Here is a 26,659-nt window from a genome sequence, read left to right on the forward strand (position 1 = left end):
AAAAAAAAAAAAAAAATTACATCTAAAATGACAGAGTGAAGTGAATAACTTACAAGCTATTGGAAAAAAAAGAATAAAATAGGATAGAATCTTACTTAAATCAAAAGATGGGGGAAAATGCATAGAAAGAGAAATTAAAATTAAAGACCAAAATAAGATAGTGAAAATTCATCAAACTCTATCAGTAATAATTATCAATGTAAATAAATTAACTCTGCAGTTAAAGAATGTTGGACTATATAATTAAACATATGCAGTTATAGGCTATTTATAAGAGACATGCTTGAAGTATTAGGTTTGAAACTATAAGAATGGACAATTGAATCAAAGGAGTTATATTCACATCATACTTCAAGGCAAAAACATTAATAGAAATACAGAAGTCAGTATGTATTGCTAATGGTTCAATTCATCAGGAAAACATAAAAATTCTCTATGTGTATGCACTCAAAAACATTACTTCAAAATATACAAAACAAGCACCAGGAAAACATAACACTTATATACTTCTATGCACCCAATAACATAACTTCAAAATGCACAAAGCAAATATTGACAAAACAAGGATACATTTAGAAATCTACCATCATCATGAGAAATTTTAACAATGTCTTCCTTTACAATGGATAGGTCAAACAGACAAAAAATCGGTAAGAATAATCAAATGTAATAAACACAATTAACAAATTTGATTCCAACAATAGCAGAGTCCACTATTTTTTAGAGCATATACGTGGGACATTTACAAGGCAGTAGAGGAGCTGAAGGCAAGCTAGGGGCATAAGCGTGGGTATCTATGGTCTAGGAAAATGGAAGTTTAGATAAGGAATAGACAGAAGGAAATGAAGGTAAAACTCGGGGTGTCAGAATCTTCCTCCCCTTTCACTCACTGCCTCCCCATGGTCCCTTCTCATTTCCAGTGTTCCGTCTGTAACATGAAATGAAAAGAATTCCTCCCAGACCCCTGGCCAAATTTCAGAAGACCTAAAGCTCACTGACTTCCAGAAGAAATCCCTATGGGAGACTGGAAAGAATTTTTGGAGCCAGAGGCTATCTTTGATAGGTGAAGTTTACTCTTATGAGAAGCTGGGCTTCTGTAGATTTGGATTTACCAGCCTGAAAAGCGTCATACCATTTTTTTTTTTGGTAGAGTTGTTTTTTTGAGACAGGGTCTTGCTTTGTCACCGAGGATGGAGCACAGTGGCCCAATCACAGCTCACTGCAGCCTCAACTTCCTGGCCTCAAGCTCTCCTCCTGCCTCACTGCCTGAGCCTCCTGAGTAGCTGGGACTGCAAGCATGCATCACTGTGCCCAGCAAATTTTTGTATTTTTTATAGAGATGGGGTCTTGCAGTATTGCCCAGGCTGGTCTCAAACTCTTGGGTTCAAGTGATCCACCTGCTTGGACTCTCAGAGTGTTGGGATTACAGGCATGAACCACCATGCCCAGCCAAGATTTTAATTTTTATTTTACCAAAGATTTTTATTATTATCTCATTCAGTGATCAGGACATGTAGGCTTTAGTCACTTGTTGGAAGTTACCCAGCTAGTCTGGGCATGGTGGTGCATACTTGTAATCCCAGCACTTTGGCAGGCTGAGATGGGCAAATCGCTAGAGCCCAGGAGTTTGAGACAAGCCTGGGCAACATAGAGACCCTGTCTCTACAAAAAATACAAAATTTAGCCGGGCATAGTGGTGTGCACCTGTGGTCCCAGCTACTCTGGAGTCTGAGGTGGGAGGATCACCTGAGCCCAGGAGATAGAGGCTGCAGTGAGATTGCTTCACTGTACCCCAGACGGGGTGACAGGGTGAGAGCTGTCTCAAAAAAAAAGAAAGAAGGAAGGACAGAAGTTACATAGCTAGTGGTGCAGACCAGTACCAGAGATGGACAGACAAAGTGCCACCTCCACAGACTACAGACAAAAGCTACAGTCCACTATCTCTGCTGCCAGCCTGATCCCCGGTGACACTGAGAATCTGGTCAGGTGGGTTACTCACCTGATGGTTCTTTCTCACTTACTCTCGACTTTCTTTGTTTTTGAACTCCCTCAACTTTCCTTTTTCACTTATCAAAATTTCCCCATTTGTACTTATCATTTGCTCTTTTTCTTTTCTTTTCTTTCTTTTAGATGGAGTTTAGTTCTGTTACCCAGACTGAAGTGCAGTATGTCGGCTCACTGCAACATTCGCCTCCCCGGGTTCAAGCGTTTCTCCTGCCTCAACCTCCTGAGCAGTTGAGATTACAGGCACCTGTCACCATACCCAGCTAATTTTTGTATTTTTAGTAGAGATGGGATTTCACCTCATTGGTCAGGCTGGTCTTGAACTCCTGACCTCAGGTGATCTGCCTGCTTTGGCCTCCCCAAGTGCTGGGATTAGAGGCGTGAGCCAAGGCATCTGGCACATTTACTCTTTTTTTCTGTGGTTGTCTCTCTAAGGCTAATTCCCCCACTGTGCACTGTGCCCCCCCTCCAGTTACCCACTCTTGGGCAACTCTAGTCTCACCAGGTCCCCTCTACCAGCTGATGAGCATCCCAGGTATGTAAAGGTCCCCCCAGCAATCAGTCCCCTCTTTTCCTCACAAGTCAGTAACTCCTGAGAATCGTGTCTCTCACTGTTTCTACTTCCTGTCTAACCCATCCCATGACCCCCCTGCATCTTGTGCTTCCACTGGAACTATTTTTACAAAGTGCATCAAGAAGCTCCTAGTGGCCAAGTCCAGTGGCATTCATTCTCCTCAAAATTCGCTTAGCCCTTGGTTTCTTTGACTTTTCCTTCCTGAAATTTTATTTTTGGCATCATAAGAATCATGAGTTCCTGGTTCCAAATTTCTTTGGCTTTCTTTCTCTGAATGCTCATTTAACTTGCATTTTAAAAATGCTTGGCCAGGCATGGTGGCTCACGCCTGTAATCCCAAGACTTTGGGAGGCCAAGGCAGACGGGTCACCTGAGGTCAGGAGTTCAAGACCAGCCTGGCCAACATGCTGAAATCCATCTCTACTAAAAAATAGATGGGTAGATTGCTTGAGCCCAGCAATTCTAGATTAGCTTAGGCGAACTGGCAAAACTCCATCTGTACAACAATTACAAAAATTAGCCAGACATCGTGGCGCACACCCGTAACCCCAGCTATTTGGGAGGCTGAGGTGGGAGAATCACCTCAGCCTGGGGAGGTCAAGACTGCAGTGAGCCATGATCATGCCACTTCACTCCAGCCTGGGTGACAGAGTGAGACCCTGTCTCAAGAAAAAAGAGAAAGAAAAGAAAAAAGAAGCTCTTTAATTTACCTCTCCTTTGCCCTCATATTACATTATTTCCCAAGGGTCATTCCACCTCTGCAGCACCCTTGCACACATCTCTTCTCTCCGCCGACTTTTGATATCTTTTGTGGTTCCATACAAATGTTAGTAGTTTTTTTCCATTTCTGTGAAGAATGTCATTAGCATTTTGATAGGAATTCCATTGACTCTGTAGATTGCGTTGGATAGTAGGGTCATTTTGATAATATTAATTCTTCCAATTTATGAATATAGGATGTCTTTCCATTTTGTGTGTGTTCTGTTCAGTTTCATTCATCCAGTGTTTTGTGGTTTTCCCTCCTGGGTTAAATTTATTCATAGGTATTTTATTTTTTTGTAGCCCTTGTAAACAAAGTGATTTTCTTGGTTGCTTTTTCAGCCAGTGTGTTCTCCTTTCTATTGACTTTCAAGGCTTGACTACAGTCGTCCTAGCTGCTCACCTGCTGTGGCAAGAGCATCCTATCATTTCTCTCTTCCTTTCCTCTCTNATGCCATCAAATCAAGCATCCTCAAGCACAGAACTGACTGACCAGTGGCCTAATAAATGGCTTGGAGATAAAATCTGATGTGTCCTCCACCTTTGTGATTTATCTCTGATAACATCAACAAAAAGAAGCAGCCTCCCTTTGCTCCCTTTTGTCCAGCAAGTGGGTTTTCTAACATGGAATAAGCTCTTGTTGAGATGGAGTGAATGTATTTCATTGCTTTACTTTGGGCATCGAGCTGCCAATCAAATAGCAGATGACAGATTCCTCAAGCCATTAACCAGTCATGGAACCATAGAAGCTTCTCAGGCACCCCAAGCCATTTCGTTTTACCGTGCTGATATGTCCTATTAGGCCTCTTGACATAATGCCCCTGCCCATGAGCCGGGCAACAGAAGGAATGCTGCTCTTAGCTGTAAAGGGCCTGAAAGGTGGGTTGGCGTTCATCTGGCAGGTTAGGCACGTCAGGCCATTCTGGCAGAGAATGTGTAAAAGTGCGAAACAGCATCAACATATTGAAGCTACAAGAAACTACAAGTAGAATGTTTTGCTGAAGCATGAATTGTGTGAGGGTATGAAAGATGGACAGATGAGGGTCAGTTGAAATAACACAAGTGAAATTGACATCTGTAAAATGCTCCACAAATTTTGATTGTTGCTACAATGACCTCTTGAGCAGTGTTGTGTTAAGAACCAAATGATAAAATATATAGTTACTTTCTAAGCTGAAAAACAGTATCGAAAATGTTAATTACTTAAAGGTTGATTGTGTCAGATCAAGGAAATAGAGTTTCTTTTGAATTCATATTCTAAGAACTACTTACGAGAACGCTGTATTCGGTTCTTTCCTCTCACCTGTATTCACGTTAATAGATTAAACAGATTTCAGTCTACGGAAGCATGGTCAATTCTCCGATAGCTGTCAACCAAATTACCGTGGTTGAATATGAATACTTTCAGTCATTTTTGGTTGTTGTTGACTGCCAATATCACCTATTATTTATGTAAACTGTCTTATATACAAATATACTTTTATATATAATTTAATTTTTTTTCTTAGCCATCACTCAATCACACCTGAATTCGTGATATATGGTATTGTCTTAGTTGCTCACTTTGCCTTTTGTCTCTCTTTTCCTAAATCTACATTTTCTTCCCCAAAGACACTCAAAGACTTAGTGTTATCTTTGGGTTTTTCTCATTCGAGTTGACTTTAAAAGAACCCTTGTTATTAGTGATCTGATAAAACTGGTAACACAGATAAGGCACGCACAGTTGTTGGAAACGAGAAGACAAAAAGAATCATTCTATGTGAGGAATTTAATTACGTACTTAGAAAAGCCAAGACGGCTAAAGTATTAGAACTATTAGGAGTTTAACAAGGTGGCCAGATAGAAAATCCATTTATAAAATTCAACATTTTTTATATATCAGCAATAACCAATCCAAAAATATAATGGGAAATGATATTTGTTAACAGTTGCCAATCCTTAGTTGCCAGAAATGTGCTAAGTTCTGAACAGAAGCTCCTAGAACTGGGAGAGATGTTCATTAACTGTGGACTTTTAACATCAAGAGTACTTTGAGCAATTAAAGGATAAGTTAATTCTAAAAGTAGAATTAAAACATATAATACACAAACCAGTAGAAGGAAAAAAGAAAATAAAGGAAACTCAGTTTAATAGAAGCCAAGAAAGGATAAATACAACAGTAAAAGAAAAATAAGGGTTAATAAAATTTCAAAATAAAATAGCACGAATAAGTTCAATTGTAGTGCAATAAATATAAATGAATTAAGCTTGCTTGTAAAAGACAGAGATATTCTGATTGAGGGGGAAATTTTCCCCCAAAGTCCCCTACAAGGTCTATTTTTGTTATTTGGAGAGACATCTTTATAGTGACATGTGAAGGTTGAACTAAAGGGCTGGAAAATATATTGTATGCAGATATTTAGCAACCAAAAGAAAGCTCTATAGCTACAATAACATAGACCAAGAAAGTATTTTCACAGATAAAAATCTGTGGAAGTTATAATAACCTTGAACCTGTATACACTCAACAATACATATTGTTGATAAGGTGGCCAGATATAAGTTAGCTCTGTACCTACAATAACATAAGAAAAACTAGATCAAAAAAGTATTTTCACAAGTAAAAATTATTCTAGAAGTTATGATAATTTTGAACCTGTATACACTCAACAATACATATGGCTGATAAGATGAAGAATTACAAAGAGAAATTAATTCTATAGTCAAACTGGAAAATGTTAACACATTGGCATCTGATTTTAGCAATGTATCAAGAAAAAAAAATCCTGATCAGTCAGAATTTATCCCAGCTATAGTGAATGATTTAATATTAGAAAATCTCTCAATGTATGTACTTTTATGATATAAACGGGGAAAACCCATATGATCATTTTAATAGAGGAACATCTTTAAGAAGAGGAGCATCTAATGATGATGAAAAGAATATCCATTATTGATTAAAAGAAAAAACTTTTAAGATAATATAAATAAAAGGTATCATGGTAGATGCTGAAATCTTACAGAAAATAACATGTGCATGATACCTTAAAAGCCTTCTATTTAATAGTGGAAACATACAATTCCTGCCTTTATTCTCTACGGTATTGAACACCCCATTGAATGCAGTGGAACAAGCAAAAGAAATCAGAGGAATAAGAAGTGGATAAGAAAAAATAAAATTATCATTTATAAATAATAATGCCTACTTAGAAAATCCAAAAATCTATAATCCATAATACAGAAAGAAGACTTACAAATCAGTAAGTAAAAAGCCAACAACCCAATAAAAATAAGGACAAAGGATATGAACAAGGAGGCCACAGAGACGACCAAAAATACATGTGAAAGCATGCTTAATATCACCAGTTATCATTGAAACTTAAGATAGTAATGAGATTTTATTTCATATTATCAGATTGGTAAAAGAACGTTAAAATCTCCCAATGGTAAGTGATGATGAGTAATATATGAGGAATTCAGGATATTTCATAAATTGCTGATGAGGATTGTAGATCAGCATAGCGATTTCAAAGAGAAAAATTTAAATATAGCAGTAAAATGGAAGCTGTCCATGTTCTAGCATCAGTGACCTCACTTCTGGGGATATTCCTAGAGAAATTCTTGCACATGTACACACATTCAAGGCTGTTTATTAGAGCATTGCTTGTAATAGGGAAAAATCAGACACCAACTGTCCATCAAAAGAAGGTTAGATTAATAAACTCTGGCATTATTAACTCTGTATTATCATACCATGTAATAACGTACAGTTAAAAAGAATAATCATCAAGAATGAATCTCAAAAATAGTGTTGAGTGAAGTTGCAAAAAGAAACAGTATATTATATATTTATGTATAAAATATATATGTATATATTATATATGTGTATATTATGTATATATTTGTATATATTATGTATATATTATATATAGTATCTATTGTATATCTATAAAATATATACTATATATAGTATAAAATATATACATATATAATATATGTATATATTATAAAATATATACATATATAATGTGTGTATATAATATGTATATATAACATATGTATGTATTATGTATAAAATACATAATATATTTATATATAAAATATATAATATACATAAATATATAATATACTGTTATATATTTATATTATGTATATTATGTATTATATTTATGTATATTATGTTATATAATGTATACATAATACATAATATATACATAATATTACATAATATATAAATATATTATAAAATATACATAATATATATTTTGTATATATATACAGATAATATACATAAATATACATAAAATACATAATATATACAAATATACATTATGTATATATAATGTATAATTGTTATATATATTAAAATTTTATACATAAATATATACTCTTTGCAACTTCAGTTGCAATAACAAATATTATTTATTATTAAAATGTATAATATACTGTTTCTTTTTGCAAGCAAAGTTGCAAAAAGAAACAGTATATTATATATCTATGTATAAAATAAAAAACAAACCAGGATTGTATATTGCATCAGGAGATACAGCCCAGGTTCAAGAGACCAATTACTGGAGGGGAAGAATGGGATTGTGTTGGACGCAGAGGGAGCTCCACTATATCTACAGCATATATTTGTTCTTGTTTTTGTTTTTTGAGATGGAGTCTTGCCCTGTCACCCAGGCTGGATCTCGGCTCACTGCCAACTTTATCTCTTAGATTCAAGCAATTCTCCTGTCTCAGCCCTGCGAGAAGCTGGGATTACAGGTGCCCACACCACACCAGGCTAATTTTTGTATTCCTTTGTATTTTTAATACAGACAGGGTTTCACCATGTTAGTCAGGCTGGTCTTGAACTCCTGACTTCAGGTGATCTGCCCGTCTCAGCCTCCCAAAATGTTGGGATTACAGGTGTTGGGATTATAGGCATGAGCCATCGCACACACAACAGCATGTATTTAAAATAAATGGAAAGACATGAAACAACCAAAATAAACTGTAAACATTTACTGACTCCTGATGGTGGACATGTGATGGCTATATTCATCTTTGTGTTTTTTGTATTGTTTGAAATTTTAATAATCTTAAAATATTTATAGAACAAATAGGTTTTTCTTGCCAACCTCCCAAATGCTGATTCTTTACCAAAGCCTCTTCCAAAGGAAGTGATGAGTTCAGAGCCTTTTCCTTTGTCCATGGATGTGGAAATTTATCAGAGAAAGAAACCCCCTTTCTCCCAACTCAGTGGCAAGGCCACAGCGGGAAAGTCCAACTCCCAATTTTGTTTATTAAGTTAATCATCTGAATCACCTCTCAGTCCTCAGCAGCTGAATTCAACACAATTAAGCCTAGAGTATCTTCCTGGAGTAGCTGGTAGTGATGCAGGACAGGTGAGCCTCAAGGTGGGGCTTAGCCCACAAGGGTTCTTGGCTTTACCCAGGAAGAAATTCAGAGGCAAGCCGGTGGTAGAATAGAAGAAAACAGCTTTATTGAAGTGGCAGTGTTACAGTTCTGGCTATGTTACAGCTCCGTGACTGCTTCTGCAGAGCAGGCTACCCCAGAGGCAGAGAGTAGCAGCTCAGGTCAGTTCTGCAGTCATATTTACACCTACTTTTAATTACCTGCAGTTTAAGGGAATTTCTGCAGTTTAAGTTTATGCAGAAATTTCTAGGGAAGGGGTAGTAACTTTCGGGTCCTCTGGTCACTGCTATGGAAAGGGGCAGGAGCGCCTGGGTGTTGCCATGGCAACGGTAAGCCGACATGGCACACTCACGGACGTGTATTACGGAAAGCTGCTTCTGCCCCAGGCCTGTTCTTGCTAGTCCTCGGTTTGGTCCGGTGTCTGAGCCCTGCCTCCAAAAGGCCATGGTAGGTTCTGAATGAGTACTTGGTGTTGGTATTGGCACTAGTGCTGTTACCCATTGATTGGTTCTTTCATTCAAACATTCGCCTTCCTTGTTTCTTTTTTTTGTTTTCAAATTTTGACTTATTTATTGAATTAAATAATATTATGTATAAAACGGCAATCTATATACAGAGCAATTTAATGCATCATAATATATACAATTATCTTTACAAAGTCAGGATGCAAGATTTCATTCAGCAAGCACAAATGTTGAGGGAAATGTGGGAGAAATAAAGTGCCTGTTTTAGGGCTTGGGGGGATTTAAGGAAGTTGCTGTCATCAAAGAAAAGTTGCCTGATTCCCCAGGGAAGGGAGAAGAAGGCGATGTGCTTCACGGAGGACATCTTGGGGCACTTGGGCACATCCCTGTAGTAATTAGCACAGAAGCATTGTGAGTTATTTGTTCTCTGACCCACAGTTTCTGAGGCCCGGTTGGCTGGGTCAAGTAGTCAGAGTTTCCGCAACCCAAAAATAAGTAGCTCACAGAGTAAGACCGTTTTGGAGAACAACTGTGCCTTACTCAACTTATTAAACCAAACCAAACGAAACAGAAAAAGATGGGGTATGGGGTGGAGGGATCTAGTTATTTTCTCCTTACTTAGAAGGGAAAAAAGAAGCAAGGAACTAAAAATATCCCTACAAGCAGCTGCTGCTAAACCATCACATTTTGGGACCTCAAATGCGTCCGCAAATGAAATGTTGGGTGCTGGTTATTTTCTAATCCTGGGAGTCTTCTTGGTCGACAACAAGCTTCCGGGCATGAAGGAGTTAACCACAAGCTCACCACAGAATGTCAACCCGATTAAAATTAAAGAGTTATCAGATTTAAAAGGGGGAAGTAGAAACACACTCTTTTTCTTTCTCTGAAATCTAAAAGCAGTTTTTCCTCAAATCTTTAAAACCAATTTCTTGGGATGGAGTCATATTTTTAGTAGAAATATGCTAAATCAGTGACTCCCACCCACAGTCTTTTCTGCAAGGAAAGAGACTTTTCTGAGAAATTGGAGCAAGGAGCTGAGGCAATTTTCAACTCAACGGAATTTCCCCTGAGATTGTAAAGAAAGACAGACTAAGTAAGTATAACTTACTTATAGGTAGAAACTTAAGAGGGAAACAGAAAAGAAGGAAAAAGAAAAAGTCATGAAAAACGATGGCAGCCTCTGAAGTCATGATGCTAAGTGTTCCTCCCGGGAACTGAGGCCCAGATGGACTCGGGTGAGGGCCGGTCTTGTTGACACCAATCCTAATTGTGTCAGGCAGGCCAAGCCCACGTGTCCAGAACCCAGAGCTCCAGTAGGGGTTCCCAGCAGCCAGGCTCACTCTGCCCTGCTCCTCACCCATTTCCCAGGGGTGCCTTCTTGTACCCCTTTTCCTTCCTGCTCTCAAGAATTCACACTCAGTTATACAAGACACGAGCTGCATAAATTGTGTGTTGTTGATAGGTATGCCCTTCAACATGCCCTTCCATGGAGAATGATAATCCAAATGTGGAAACACAGGGTGAAAACCATGGGAAGCAGGGAGCACTGATTGAGGTTCTGGGGTGCTGGGACCTTCAGATACTGCATGATATGCTCGTCTACCGTGATTTTGCTTAACAAGGGTTCAGTAGAGACAAACAGCATCATGAAAGTATCAAATCCACGTGTTCACAGGTGCTACCCCAGACATCGGGGAAGACAATGACATTTCAGGCACTGCAGGATTGCTGGGGCGGACAGCACAGAGCAGAGAGAAGGTTAAGATTATAGGTTACATGGTACCAAAAGCCCATGCCTGTGCTCCAGGGACTGGCCTCGGACACAAATGCAACCTCAAGGCTTTTGATGAGCTCAGATACTCCCACAATGGGCATTCACACTGGGCTTCTTGGAGAGCTGAATTCCAAGGTGGCCACATTTCCTGAGGACACGGGAACTTAAGATGCAGGCGGGGAGCCTATGTCCTATTAGAAGGTTCAAAGGCTTCCTCAGCACAGTGCTGAGAAGATCCTGCTTTTTACTTGGGTGTAGGACAAGTTGTTACTAAGCCATAGAATGTCAGGACTGAAAGGGGCAAAGACCCTCTCCATCTCTCTGCATGCTTGTATGGAGAGCATGTAGGCATTGTGCAAGGACTCTCAAATCCCTGCACACCCTGTGCATGCCCTAACCCTGAGGAAGTGCTGGACCCTTGCTGATCTGCGGAAGGCATAATCAGACCATGTGGACACAGCCAGCCCACAGGGCAACCCCCGTGCCAACAGCATTCCATCCCAACCTCACACCATGTGCACACCACCTGATGCTGTTGGGGTCAGGAGTGTGGCCTGTGCCACACCCAGAGCGTAGGATGAACATAGAGGAAACACTAGGATGGCGAAGGCCATTTGTCACCTGGGGGCCTCAGAAGCCACAGCACCAGAGGAGAGCTCAGGAGTCAGCCCACTCCAAAGCTATTCCTGCCCGAAGCATGCACCCTCATCCTGCACTCTGTGCCTCCAGGCCACTGAGAACAAGTCACGTCAGTGAGGCGCGACACACTGCATGCCGGCACACAGGAAAGCTCACACACGCAAATGCTCGCGGCTTCCCAGCCACAGATGAAGGAGCTTATTATGAATATGAAGGATAATTAACATTTTATTTTGTTAGACATCACTATTCAGATATAATAAAGTATATAAATATAAATACATCATAAATGAAATATATAAAATACTATATCATCTTGTGAAATTATCTTATATGATAAAATAACTATACAACTATATAATAAGCAATTAAGATGTTATATAAAATACTATAGTATACTCATTAATAGAATTAGTATATTATGTCATATAAATATTTAATAAAAGACATCATACAGTACTAGAGTATAATAATGTGGTTGCAATGAATACTTAGGCAGTAATTAATTATGAGATGATGTCTTCTTCTCATCTCCATTCTATAGAGGCAGGAACTAAGGCACAGAGAGGCCCAGTGACTTTTCCAGAGCCACACAGCACCTCAGTGGTGGAGCTGGGACTTGGACCCAGACAGCCTGAAGAGCGCATGCTCTTACCCACGAGTGTCTGCCTGTCCTCCCCCCTTTCCATCCTCATGTGCTGGCTGCATCCTGCTCCTGAGGCCCCTGTAGACTCTGACCCTCAACTGCCGTTATCATGTGTCTGTCCTGCATCACAGGACGGCTGTCATGGGAGTCCTGAGGGCAGGGGGTGATGAGTAAGCATGAAGAGGGGTTGCTGGCCTTCAGAGATTTTAGAAGCTGGAGTTGCCAAATATTTAGGCTGGATTCGATGCATGGAGGACAGAAAGGAAGAAATGAGGATTTTGCTCAGATTTCCTGGGCAATGGGGAGGATGGGGTACTATTTATTGAAATAGCAAAGAGAGGAGAAAGAGCAGGTCCGGGAAGGAAGGACAGTTTTGGAAGTGTAGACTGAGCAGCCTGTCAGGCATCCACATAGAAAGGTCCGAGGGAAGGGTCCTTGGCCATGCAGACTAGAAGTCCAACAAGTCACGTTTAATGAGCACCTACTCTGCTCTGGTCACTCTTAGCAGGCTAGCTTATGTAGCCTTACAGCACCCAGCAGGGTCTGTGTCATTCCCATTTTATATGAACAGAAGCTGAGGTCCACTAAGTTTAGGAACCTGCCCTCATGGACGCCCATGGAGGTTACTCAGTGGCCCACGGGTTTGCCTTTATGTGTCCCTTCATCTTTACATGAGCCCAGTGCTGTCTCTCCAAAGTACAAGTATGAGACCCCTCTAGGATGTTCTGTTCCTTCCAGGACAGTTTAAATCCAGTGACATGACGAGGCTCCAAGACACAGCTCATGCCCAGCTTCAGAATCCCCACTTCTACCATGTGCCTGAGCTCTCCTGCCTTGCATGGCTCTTGGAGCTCACCACGTGTTTTGTCTTGGGCCTTGCTCATTGTATTAGTCGGGGTTCCCCAGAGAAACAAAACCAGTAGGATGTATGTAGATAAATGAGAGAACATTTATAATGGGAACTGGCTCACTCAATTATGGAGGCTGAGAAGTCCCACAAGATGCCAGCTGGAGCTGGTTGACTAGGAAAGCTGGTGGTGTGGCTCAGTCTAAGACTGAAGGCCTGAGGACCAGCGTGCCCACTACTGTAAGTCCCAGAGTCCAAAAGCTGGAGAACCAGGAGTGCCATTGTCCACGAGCAGGAGAAGACAGGTGTCCCAGCTTGAACAGAGAGAATGCAACGTTCCTCTGCCTTCTTGTTCTATTCTGGCCCTCTGTGGTCGGATGATCTTTACCACACTGGTGAGGGTGATTTTCTTCATTCAGTCTACCAACACAAAATGTACCCAGCTGGTTTGATTCAAATGCCAGTGTCTCCTGGAAACACCCTCACAGACACACCCAGAGAGAAGGTTTTGCCAGCTCTCTGGGCGTCCCTTAGCCCAGGCAAGATGACACATTACAAGGAACCATCATGCTCATCCACACTTCCTCATGTGCTTCTACCTTCTTAACTCCTGCTTGCCGTGAAGGTCTCCCATCGGCTGCCATCTTTCTCTAGGAAGCCTCTGGGACCCTTCCCCTGCTGGGCTTTGTGGCATTTATCTGCAGTCCCAGACTTTGCTCCCTTTTGTTTACACAGCACTCACCATACTGTATCTGCCTCACTCCCACCACCTTCCTAGCCGCACAGAATGGCATGCCAAGGCTTCCATAAAGGAAAGTAGAAATTCACAAGTCCGAGCTAGAGTTTGAATTCAAGCCTGCCAACTTTCCAAATTCGTAAGACTTTTCCATTCTCTCAAGATACTTTTCTCGTTGGGAAAAATTCCGGTAGGCAGACAAGACAGGGAGGATTATGGAGGCGGAATGTTCCCGGCACTCCAGCTTTGAAATCACAAACGAGGAGTTTCTCTTCGAAGGACAGGAGGAGACCTGCTGGCCAAGGCATGCTATGTGCTGAGGGAACAGCCTTGGCTGGAGAGCATATTGTGTGCCCGGCAGAGGAGGCGGCAAAGTACTCCCGAGGCAATGGAAATGACTGGAGCTCTTGCAGCAGCAAGGGCACCCTGAGAGGTGCTTTCAGGGGAGACTAACTTGGGGATGAATCACAGGGTGGCTGAAAACCAGAGCCTCAGAGCCTGCCTAGGAAGCTCTGGAGACTAATCTGTGCCTGTTGACAGCTTGCTTCCTGTGTCGGGCCTGAGCCTATGGATTCTGCTCAGATCCACTGACTCCTTGCTTTCTTGGGAGAGGGAATTGCTGCCTCATGGTCTCAGTTTCCTCATCTGTAAAATGGGAATGGTAGCTGGGAGTGGTGGCTCACACCTGTAATCCCAGCACTTTGGGAGGCTGAGGCTGGTGTCACTTGAGGTCAGGAGTTTGAGACCAGCCTGGCCAACATGGTGAAACCCCGTCTCTGCTAAAAACACAAAAATTAGTCGGGCGTGGTTTCAGGTGCCTGTAATCCCAGCTACTTGGGAGGCCGAGGCAGGAGGAATTGCTTGAACCTGTGAGGCGGAGCTGAAATTGAGTCACTGCACTCCAGCCTGGGCGACAGAGCAAGACTGTCTCAATAAAAAGTGTGTGTGGAGGGGGGGCGGAGGGGGGAAATGGTGCTAACACTCCCCATCTCCTAGGGGGCTGTGAGGAAGCTGTGAGATCACAGAGGCAGGGCGCGCAGCTCGGCCTGCTGGCCTGGGGCCCTCCAGAGCTGGGATCCCTGGCCAGGAGGAAGAGGAGGACGGGGCCCTGGCTGCAGGGCCTCTGCACTGGACCGAAGGCGGGGCCGGAGAAGCGGAGCTTGAGAGACGCTGGGAGAGGGAAAGTGGGTGAAAGGCAGTGAAAGCCCGAAGTGCAGTAAACCAGGAATTGACACCCAGAGCCGAAGGGCTCACCCTGCGATCTCAGCACCCCCTGGGCGTCGCCGGCACGAAGTCTGGAGAAACGGCCTTTTATTCTCGACCCCTCTCCCCTGCTTTTTTTTTTTTTTTTAAAGATATTTGTTTTGCTTTCCACTTAAAATAAGGAGTTTTCTCCTTTACAAAAGTTCTTTTGTTCTAAATCAGGCTCTAAACAGATGTGCCACCACAAGGGCCGGAAGCAGAGACCACACCGGTGCTCAGCTGGGTTGCAGGCTCTGCTGGGGAAGCCACCAGGCCGGTCCCCAGCCAGCGAGATGTCACGCACCCGCAGCCAGGTGTCATCCCCAAAACTCCCGGGAAACTCTCGGGGCGCCGGGGCAGGAAGAGGCTGACGTCAACTTCAACTCCGGGGACTTCAAACAAAACTTTTAGAATGATTCCTTTGCTCTTTACTTGGTAATGTCATAAACTGATCTTTCTGTGAAAAGATGGGCCAGTTTGCTTCAAAGGGCTTATTTCATGAGGAAAATACACACACACACACACACACACACACACACCCCTACCTTTTCCTTTTTTTTTTTTGAGATGGAGTTTTGCTCTGTCACCCAGGCTGGAGTGGAGTGGCGGATCTCCGCTCAATGCAACCTCTGCCTTCAGGTTCAGGCAATTCTCCTGCCTCAGCCTCACCAAAAGCTGGGATTACAGGCTCCTGCACCATGTCGGGCTAATGTTTGTATTTTTAGTAGAAATGGGGTTTCACCATGTTGGCCAGGCTGGTCTCAGACTCCTGACCTCAGGTGATCTGCCCACCTCAGCCTCCCAAAGTGCTGGGATTACAGCATGAGCCACCACACCCGGCTATATATGTATGTTGCTCTCTCTCGCGCTCTCTCTCTCTCTCTCTCTCTCTCTGTATATGTATTTTTAAAGAAACATTGCTGCTTTGCTACAAAGTACATGATAATGTAAACTGGACGAATATGATTCCTTCCTCCCTTCCTTGGAGAGGTCACAGACTTTAGGATAGGAGAATGGTTCACAGGTATGTGTGTGGGGCAGGTGGTCAGAGCTGTCTATTTTTAAAGGTGCTTCTAGAATCCTTGGGGAATGTGGGCACTAGCAAACAGCTTGTTATTAAAGGAATTGCAATACTCCCACTTGAAATGTTCCCATTTTCTCTGTAAAGGAATTTCTTGAGCAAAGGGAAACTGTACATCCTCTGTCTACATTAAGTTCAAAATGAGTGGTGTTTGGCTTTAATAATTTTAGTAGCTGATGACAAAACAGTGCTCTCTGCTGTCCTCTCTGTGCCTACCGTGATGTGAATGAGGCGGTCCTGATGTGAGCTGCACTGGTTTTGCGGGGGATGAACATCGATCTGTGTGTTCCATCGACTCCTTCTTTAAACTTCTATCTCAGCACTTAGCCTGTGTCATAATCGTCTGTGCAGAGGTCAAGGACGGGCTCTTACTCATCTCTGTGTCTCAAACCCTGTGCCTGACACACAGCAGTTGCTCAACAAACACTTGCTGAATGAATGAATGCACAAAGGAATCAACAAACCTATGACAGGGAAGTCCTGCCACTCAAGAAGTCGTTTCCCATCACCCCGATTTCCCTGCTTCCTCCTGTACCCCCAGCCATCTGCTACCCCTACTGCTGTAGCAACTTCTCTCGGAAAACCTTCTCGGGAGAAAATGTGCCCCCCCTCATGCCTCAGAGGCACACACCTATCCTTGCCTTTGTTTTTTTATAGCTGAGAGTACAGAAAGCAGCAGCTTCTGAAGGAGGTATCTATTTTGGTCCCAAACAGAAAAGAGTGGGTGATTCTGTGGGCAGAGGTGGCAATTCCTGAAGGTGGTGTGGTGACTCACACCTGGAGGTGCTCAGAATTTCCTCTGTTTTGGGGCTGCTGGGGCAGGTGCGACAGTGCCGCTTTCTCTAAAGATGCTCCACACTGCTCTGGGGGTAGAAGGATGGCTGCAGGGAACAGCAGGACCTGGAGAACCCAGACCCCAAGGACCAGATGGGCCCCAAACTGTCCTGCAGGAGGCTGGCTGCTCCAGCAGCTTGAAGAGTGCCACGCAGCTCTGTGGGTGCCACGAGCTCTGTGGGTGCTGCCTCACTCAACATACCTGGGGCTGGAGGAGCAGTGGCATTACTCAGAGCCTATTATTCGGCTTTGTCAAAACCAAAAATAACTCCCCTGCTCACATGGCACCCTTGTGTTTTGACCTTTAGCAGGAGGAAAGAAGACAGGTTCTAGAATGAGACCGCCTGCTTCCGATCCTAGCCCCTTCCTCACAGGGCTATATCGGGCAACCTATTTAACCTCTGTAAGCCTCAGATTGCCAGGCCTCAGTTTGCCAGGCATAAAACAGGGAAAATCATATGACCTGCTTTATTTTGAGAATTAACCAAAGTAGTACTATGTCTTAACATAACACCCGAAAGATCACATTTAGACAATGGGTATTCACTGCCGCGGTTCTAGCTAGTATTCAGAGGTTTTCTGGAACAAAGCTTAAAGCAAATAAGCCTGAGGAAAAAAATAGGTAACAGTATCAGAGTTGGTGCAGGCCGGCCCTAACCAGCCATCCGTTTCCTGGTCCACAGCTTTCCTCACCTCCCTTTCCTACCAAAGGAAATCAGGGGCTGTTGGCGACGGTTCTATCTTCCACATTCTTTAGGATAAAGAAACTGATGGCTTCCATACAACTTCCTTATTTAAAATTAATTATCATTTTACAAAATAGAAGTGGGGTCTCACTATGTTGCCCAGGCTGGTCTCAAACTCCTGGGCTCAAGGGATCCTCCCCTCTCGGCCCCCCACAGCGTTGGGATTATAGGCATGAGCCACTGCGCCTGGCTGCAGCTTCCTTCTTATCCGTTTAAAACACTGCTCTTTCTTCTTCTTTTGGGAAAAATGACTCAATTGCTGCGAGTCCGATTGCACCAGCTCATTCCTGCACTATGTGCAGCATGGGAGGAAAAAGCCTGGGACAGGCAGGGACGTGGGCCAGGAGCTCGTCCGGCCACACCTTCCACCAGGGGCAGGCCCCTCCACTGGCACAGGATGTGAATACTTCCGATCCGTATCTTGCCCGTTCCTCTTCCTCCTAGCACAGTGACCTTCCAGTCAACCCCACCCGTGCCACCCACACACTTTGTTGCCTTGGAGTTTCCTGCCACCTGAAGCCCTCCTGTGTGCAGGATGCCTGGATCTGGCTCAAGGGCTGCAGGCAGAGCTGCTGGTCAAAAGCCGCTTGGGAACTGGTTGGGGGTGGGATTGGGGGAGTGGGCTGTCAGGACCGAAGCACTGGGAATCCAGCCTTGCGGTGTGCACATGGCTGGGGCTGGGTCAGGGAAAAATGTGGAGTTAGGGAAACGAGACCCAGGACTTCTTTGGCTGCCATCCAGGGTCATGTGGTGCTGGCCATAGTGATCACTGACCCATTGCACCAAGGACATCTGCTGGGGGCCAATGACACCTGCAGAGACTGCAGGTTGAAGCAAGGTGGGAAGCACTCACATGCTGTCTGTCTGAGCAAAAGTATTCATTTTTGTCTGAGAATCTTTAGTCGCCTGAGACTCATTTTGCTTGGCACACACCCCAAACCGCATGTATGTTGAAACATGGCTCATTGTGCAGTTGTCCTGACAAGCACCTCATCGTACTAACTGGTAGGTCACTACTCGTGGAACATGGTCCAGGTATATGACTCCAGCAAAACCAGAGAAAACACCATCCTCCAGCCCTTCTCCTGACATTCAGAACCACCCTTCAGGGCCAGGCGGTCCCAGGCCACCTTCTCTGAGAACTTTTCCTTCTAGTTCTCCAGGTAGCATGTTGCTCCCCCTGTTCCGACCATTCATGGCATTCTTTGCAGTATTTGATCTTTCCCAGGTTGGTTTTCCCTTTTTCTGATTTTTTTTTAAGATCCTCCTGCCTTGGCCTCCCGAAGTGCGGGGATTACAGGCATGAGCTATCACGCTCAGCCTATTTTCTCATTTCAATCACAAGTTCTGTGTGGTTAGAAGCAATGCATATTTCTTCTCTGACATGATAGCCTTGTTACTCAAAATGGGGTTCGTGCACCAACAACATAGGCCTCACGTGGAATCTGTTTTCACCAGAATCTTAGGTGCTAACCCCAGACCTCCTGAGTCAGAATTTGCTTCACGACAAGATCCCTGGATGATCTCTAAATGCACTAAAGGTTGAGAAGTACTGCCTGAGCACACCTGTTCCCAGTGAATAGAAATGAGATAATTGAATCAAACCAACCATGGAAATCGTTATTCCATCTTTCTAATTTGGTGAGTTTCAGTCCTGAGTGCAACTTGGAAGCATTCGAGGAACTGGAAGAGAAGGAATTGTGACGTTCGCTTCTGTTCTGCAGAGAGTCTGCTTAATTTGTCTTAATTAGTCTTGGACGTCACTTTTTAAAGCCTCCCGGATGCACACTCTAATGTACAGCTGGTGTTTTGGACCATCACCCTCCACACATTTCCCAGTGGGAACTGTGTTTTCTTTTTGACAGAAGCAAACCCCAGAGCCACCTTGAGATCAGTCAAAAAACTGAATAATCTTAGAGTGGAAAATACCTAAAATTTCTAGAGACGATTATATTATTGTTTTCCCCTAAATGAGTGAGTTACTTGAGAATACGGCAGAGGATTCAGTGGGGGATATCGGCAAACACTGTTGGCTTACTTAGGGATGGGAGCCACTCAGCAGGTGTTTCGTTTCCCATGTTAAACCGTGAGCACAAGAGGACAAGAGCTGGAATATTCCTCTCGGTAATCCTCATGCATGAATGGCTGGATGAAGAAATACCACTGAGAATCCAGGTAAGGATGTGCGGGGAATATGAAGCTGAAATTTAAGAGGGCTGGGTTCTAGTTCAGCTTCTGTGTGAACTCTTTCAGTGAAGAAGGTCTTAAAGCTTTTAGAGGTTATCAACTGAATTAAGATCTCTTTTCAGCTGGGCACAGTGGCTCACACCTGTAATCCCAGCACTTTGGGAGGCCCAGGCAGGCGGATGGCTTGAGGTTCAGAGTGTAAGGCCAGCCTCGGCAACATAGCAAAACCCTATCTCTACTAGAATTACAAAAACGAGCCAGGTGTGGTGGTGCTCACTTGTATCCCAGCTACTCAGGAAGCAAAGGCAGGAGAATCACTTGAATCCAGGAGGTAAAGTTTGCAGTGAGCTGAGATAGCACCACCGAACTCCAGCTTAGGCGACAGAGTGAGCCTCTGTCCAAAAAACAAAACAAAACAAAGATTCTCTTTTCTCTTCTCCCAGGAAAAGGCCTGGGATAGAGAAAAGAGACAGATTCCCACTCGTGTAAAAGTTCTCCCGTGGGAGACAAGGATATTGTTTAAGAGGAAAAATTCCTACACAAGCAAACGAACAGCAGAAGACCCATCCTCCCTGTGCAGGGCGGGAGCACAGTGGACCACCTGCTTCTCCCTAGGCACTGCTGTGTCTTGGCTCACAGGAGCCTCTCTTCCTGGAACTGATTGAAATTGATTGGTCCCTTGGGGCTCCCTTCCCATGTCACCCTCATGAAGCCTTCTCTGATAGCCCCACACTCGGTAGATCTTACCATATATGACTTGTGTTACTTTTACTATTTCGATGCCTTTCTCCTCCTCACCAGCTTATGACTCTCTCAAGGATCAGGAGTATGTCTTGCTCATTTTTACATGTCCTATGGTATTGAAAAGGAGCATAAGCGGTACTGGATAGATGTTGAGAATTGAGTTAGTGGAGTTTTTGCCTTGACACCTGCAACTGCAGCGATTACAGAAGCAGCGGGTCACGCTTGGGTGCAGGGCAGTACCTCTTCAGAGCTGGGAATAACCCGCGGTGAGGCATCAGGCTTGGGTGCATTGACACACGAAGGTCACTCAACCCTGACTCTGCCAGTATGTCTTCATTTGGGAAAATTTTTCATCCAAAATCTCCCCAGCTTGAAAATGCCTTTTAAGCAGAGCTTATTTGATTTCCTTTCCGGAATCCTTGACATGGAGTGATGGAGCTGGAAGGGAGTTTTAACATCCCGGGGTCGACCTCCTCATTTTACAGAAGGAAATCTGTCAAACACTCACACCCTCACCATGTCTTCTCAGTGCGTTGGCCCACTTTCTGCTTCCTACCAGGTTTACTTTCCTGCTGATTCTATTCCCCGTGACCTCGGGCAACATGCCTCATTTCCTGAGGGAATTCTCTGTTTATCTGTAAAGTTTCTGCTCATTCTGGGGCAAGAAGAGGAGCGAGGGAGGAGCGGGGAAGGAGTGTGAACAGCTGCCATGTTGAGGGACTGCCTGCCTTGATGGTGTCCATAGCTAGCAGAGGAATGACCCCAACAAGTAATCACAAAGAGGGTTGGGCATGGTGGCTCACGCCTGTAATCCCAGCACTTTGAGAGGCCGAGGTGGGGAGATTACCTGAGGTCAGGAGATCAAGACCAGCCTGACCAACATGGTAAAACCCCAACTCTACTAGAAATACAAAAATTAGCCAGGCGTGGTAGCGCACGCCTGTAATCCCAGCTGCTCACGGAGGCTGAGGCAGGAGAATCACTTGAACCCAGGATGCAGAGGTTGCAGTGAGCCAAGATCTTGCCACTGCACTCCAGCCTGGGTGACAGAGTGAGACCCTGGTTAAAAAAAAAAAAAAAAAAAAATTACAAAGAGGTATAAAGAATACCCAAGGCTTTAGACAAAAATCAGTCTAGGAACATTTCTCTGAGGTCAGTGGGATGGAGTAACGGAGTTACAGAGTCCGCCAACCTCTCTCTGTTAGCACCTCTAACTGATGCATTCGTGAAGCTCATTCTTTTGGTGTAGAATTGTGAAGTCAATTTTTTTCTTTGTCAAGTCTCACATCTAAAATGAAGGCTACACACAGGTGATTTACCAAACTGCCTATTTAAGGAAAGTAGCAACTGTTTTATGGAAAGTAGCAACTGTTTTATGAAGTGCCCCAGTGTTCAGGAAACCCTACAGCTTCAAGGCATGTTGTGAAGATGAATGAGGTAACCGTGGCAATAATACTTTGGGACCTCAAGAAGTTGAAAGATTAAATGTGAAGGGCTGAACATTTTGTGTTTGGCTGACAAAGGTGAAGATGGGAAATTCCATTGTGGGCAGTTGTCTTTACAAGAAGGGATAATTACACAAACACATCATCTCAATGGGTTTCCGCACTGTTTTTTTTTTTTAATATTTTCAAGCCTAGAGGATAAAGATTTGATCACAGAATTCCTAGAATGAAAGAAAGATGATCAAGGGACACATAAGCTCTCAGAATTTCCACAGTTCTGAGAAAGGTGCCTTCAATAACGTGCCATATTGGTAACAGCAGGAGAATTCTCTTTCTGACCACATCCCAGGACCCAGTAATATAGAGACTAAAAACACTCAAGTTGACTAACACGTCCTCATAAACCCTCGCCACGTTAAATAGTGGCTTTGGAAATTTTCAGAATGAAAATCTGCCCTTATGAATCAGCTAGAAATTGCATCTGTTGACAGTGTGATTTCATTAGAGGACTCTCACCCTGAGGAATAAAAAGATTGGTTTGCTTCAACACTGAGTTCTTAGAGAAAGAAGGTCTCTGATGAGATGGTTTCCTACCCTGGAGTGATGCCTGAAAATTCCTGCTGATAACAGAAACTACCCATGTCATTGTCTTTGGCCGCTGGGTCCTCATTTGCCTCATGATTGGACAATTTTGAGAGCCTCATGACCTGTCACTGTGCACCTGATCTCTCCACCCCATGCCAGTGTCATCTCCATGAAGCTCTGATCCCTGTTTGCAGTGAACAGAAACAACGATCCAGGGAGACCAGGTTCAAACCCTGGCACTGTCACTGCCTGTGCGAATCTGAGTTTTGGGTTTTTCTTCATCTAGGGGATCATGACGTCCATAGTCCAAAGTGACTATGAAGATTACAATGGGACACATATCTGGCACATAGGAGGAACTTTATAAATTATAATTTTAAATTTTCTTGTAGTTCCGTATTACCTACTAAGTGAAGTTAAGAAGTTATAACTAGGAGAATTCTCTTTCTGACCACATCCCAGGGCTCAGTAATACAGATACTAAAAATGCCCCATGCCTTAGATGATTTGTTTGACCTCATCCTAACTTTCCAGTTTCAATTCCCCACATCCCCATCCTCCCTGTCCAGGGCAGAAGCACCGTGGAGCACCTGCTGCTCCCTAAAGCACTGCTGTGTCTTGGCTCATAAGGGTCTCTCTCCCTGGAATCTCACTGATGGAAATGCACTGGTCCCTTGGATCCCCCATTACATGTGACCTCAGGAAGCCTTCTCTGGTAGCCCCCCATTCCGTAGATCTTACCACCCTCTAACTGGTATTACTATTATTATGTCCAGGCTTTTCTCCTCCTCGCCAGGTGATGAATTGCTTAAGGGTAGGGACTATGTCTTACTCATTTTTGTATTTCCTACAGTGTTGAGGGGCATACAGGGTATGGACAGATGTTGAGAATGGAGTGAAAGAAAGGGGAACTCTACTTCCCCTGCCCCCACCAAGACCATTCAGACCCCTGGATAAGTCACCAGTGGCTGGAAATAACACAAGTTTACTTGAAATGTGTTTCCCAGAGGCAGAACATGACTAATTGTAAAGATTTTGCTGTTCTGGCTTGGAGTGACTTAGCGAAGACCCTGTGGGGGTAGAAATCACATTAAAAACCTTCCTGAAAGTATGGCCTCTTTATAAGAATGACACGATGGACTCTGAGGACTCAGGGGAAAGAGTGGGAGGGGTGAGGGATAAGAGGCCACACATTGGGTACAGCGCACATGCTCAGGTGATGGGTGCACCAAAATCTCACAAATCCCCACTAAAGAACTTATTCATGTAACCAAACACCACCTGTCCTCCAAAAACCTATTGAAATAAAACATATATAATAAATACATAAAATGCCCTCTTTAAAGACACTGCTACCTCTGGGCCAGCACACAGCGCAGCATGACTTAGCCACTTCCCCTGAACAAGCGAGCAGACGCCTCAAAGGCATCATCGTCTTTCACTTCTGAATAGATTATTTCCACAGCCGGTTAGCATTCTACTTCTTGCCATTATGAACCTTCAAAAAAATTTATAAACTTTCATATCTGTCTTCCTGAGTAAACAAAGGGAAGACATTATTAGAAAATTCACACTCAATTAGGAAGAGTGGTTTGAGGTAGAAGTTGGTGGTTTTTTATTTCTTTTAAAAAAAAATCTCGGCCAGGCACAGTGGCTCGTGAACTCTGGGAGGCCAAGACGAGTGGATCGCTTGAGCCCAGGAGTTCAAGACCAGCTTGGGCAGCATGGCAAAACCCCATCTCCACAAAAAAATCAATTAGCCAGGTGTGGTGGCATGTGCCTGTAGTCCCAGTTGCTCAGGAGGCTGAGGTGGGAGGACCACTAAGCCTGGGAGGCAGAGGTTGCACTGAGCCAATGTCACGCCACTGCACTCCAGTCTGGGTGACAAAGACCATGTCTCAAAAAAAAAAAAAATCTTTGAGAAAACCCATTTAAAAGAAGGAATGAAATTTAAAATTTGCATATATAAACACATATACATATACATATCATATGTATACATAGGAATATGAGAAGTAGTCATATTCTAAAGGTGAGTATGCATATTTGAAAAAATTTCTGTAAAGTTTCACTTGTAAGGAAATTCCTAGGTATTAGTTCCTGAGGCAGTAAAGCAAGGCATACATCCTTGAAGCTAAGCTTTTCTGAGATCATAAATTATCCCAGTATTTGATATATGAGCACTGATGTCTCCAGCAAATTAACCTGAACTTAAAGAGCTTCCTGATAGCCTCTTAGCTGACGCATGGAGTGCAGAGAATAAAAGGAAATTCATTGAAGAATAAAAGATAACTTTTAGAGGAACCTGCTCATCAGGGCCCTGGTAACATCCCAATATCATGTCACACTATTTGTCCCAGAATTAATTGTCAAGGACCGTGAGTGACGGGAGAACCTAATGCTATTTCAGGCTGTCTTGACAGACCTAGGAATACGGAGGCTTAAACCGGGGTCCCTGTGGGTCATGGGCAAGAGGTGGAACCCAAGATTCAACTCCCTTCTCGGAACCATCTACCTGGGGCTCCGTCTGGTTCTGTGGCTGGGAGAAGGATGCCCGTCAGCCTTCCCGGAATTCCGGGGGCACCCACAGGCCCTTACCTGCCTGGCAGCTGGGCACCATGATGAACGTGAGCAGTCCCCACATCAGCAGGTGTGAATCCATCTTCCTGGCCCTTGGGAGCAGCCGGGGCAGTCAAGAGGAGGCCTTTCTCTGCAGAAGGCCCAGTTGCGGTCAGCCTTTTCTTGGCATCGTGCTGGGAGGATGTGGGATGGGAAGATCAATCCGCCCGGACTGTCACCCCTGTGGGCCCATCAGGTATCTATCGGAGTCAGGAGCTGCTCTCTTTAAGTATTGGGCTGGTGCGTTCAGCCAGGAAACTGCCTCGCACTCTATTCTCTCATCTCAAATATAGGAAGTGTTTTTTTCTTTTTTTTTTTTTTTTTTATGACAATATAGTTTGCGGTAATATTTAAAAGGTTTTTTTCAAGTTCAATTGCTGGAGGTGTGAGCTGGGGTTGATGGGCAGGATCGAGCTTCATTTATGAATCCTTTCTTCAGCTACGCCCACAAAAGGAGAGGGAGATTCCCCTGCCGTTGAAGGTAGGGTGAGCAAGCACTTCTTGGCAGTGGTCTAGCCCAGCACTTTGCAAATTGAGTCCTCCCCCAGGGTTACAGCTTCCTGGGGAGTCAGCAGGGGTCACCTGGGATGAAGGAGCAAAGCCCTGTCAAGATCCTGGTCAGGCAGCCTCCAATATTCAAATAATGGAGAAGGATGCAGCAAACCGATGAATCCTGAGAATTCATAAATAATCCCCCATGACTTATAATCTGTGAACTATAAACGAGCCATTTCATTACGGTGTCCTGGGCTCCTGAAAGTGCACTGTCATTTTATAAGTTGTTTTGCTTCCAGATTTGTCTTTCTCTTAAAGGATCATGCGAAAAGTGGTCTTTGGTTTTAAACTTTGGATTTTTGTAAAATTCAGTCTTGTTTATTTATGACCCGAGTGCTCCTCTGATAATTGTGAAATGGTTGACTGTTTTGCTCCCTGGAAGTTTGTCTCAGACTTAAAGCCTTTGGATAGTTAGAGCAAAACACAGTTGTTTAAATACTAGAAAGCAAGCACAGATATTAACAAAAAGAAAATCATCCAGGCAAGCAAAGGAATTCATGCTTCCAAAATGCATCACATTGGCTGGGCCTGGTGGCTCATGCCTGTAATCCCAGCACTTTGGGAGGCCAAGGTGAGTGGATCACCTGAGGTTTGGAGTTTGAGACCAGCCTGGCAGACATGGTGAAACCCCGGTCTCTATTTTTAAAAAATACAGAAATTAGCCAGGTGCAGTAGAACACACCTACAATCCCAGCACTTTGGGAGGCCAAGGCAGGTGGATCACTCGAGGTCAGGAGTTTGAGACCAGCAAAGGACATGATCTCATTCCTTTTTATGG

General features: G+C 43.7%; 1 protein-coding gene across 1 annotated transcript in view; it reads right to left on the reverse strand.

Annotated features, from left to right (window-relative positions):
* The window catches only part of IL2RA (interleukin 2 receptor subunit alpha), a 51,962-nt gene extending 25,587 nt beyond the window's left edge, over positions 1-26,375 (reverse strand). Inside the window, exon 1 of the mRNA XM_017513192.2 lies at positions 25,306-26,375. Within this exon, the coding sequence (XP_017368681.1) occupies positions 25,306-25,369 (64 nt within the window). The 5' untranslated portion in view covers positions 25,370-26,375. The remainder of the gene's footprint in view (positions 1-25,305) is intronic.
* Between the last annotated feature and the right edge of the window lie 284 nt (positions 26,376-26,659).

Source organism: Cebus imitator, unplaced genomic scaffold (assembly GCF_001604975.1).
Source record: "Cebus imitator isolate Cc_AM_T3 unplaced genomic scaffold, Cebus_imitator-1.0 Scaffold487, whole genome shotgun sequence".
Lineage (NCBI taxonomy): Eukaryota > Metazoa > Chordata > Mammalia > Primates > Cebidae > Cebus > Cebus imitator.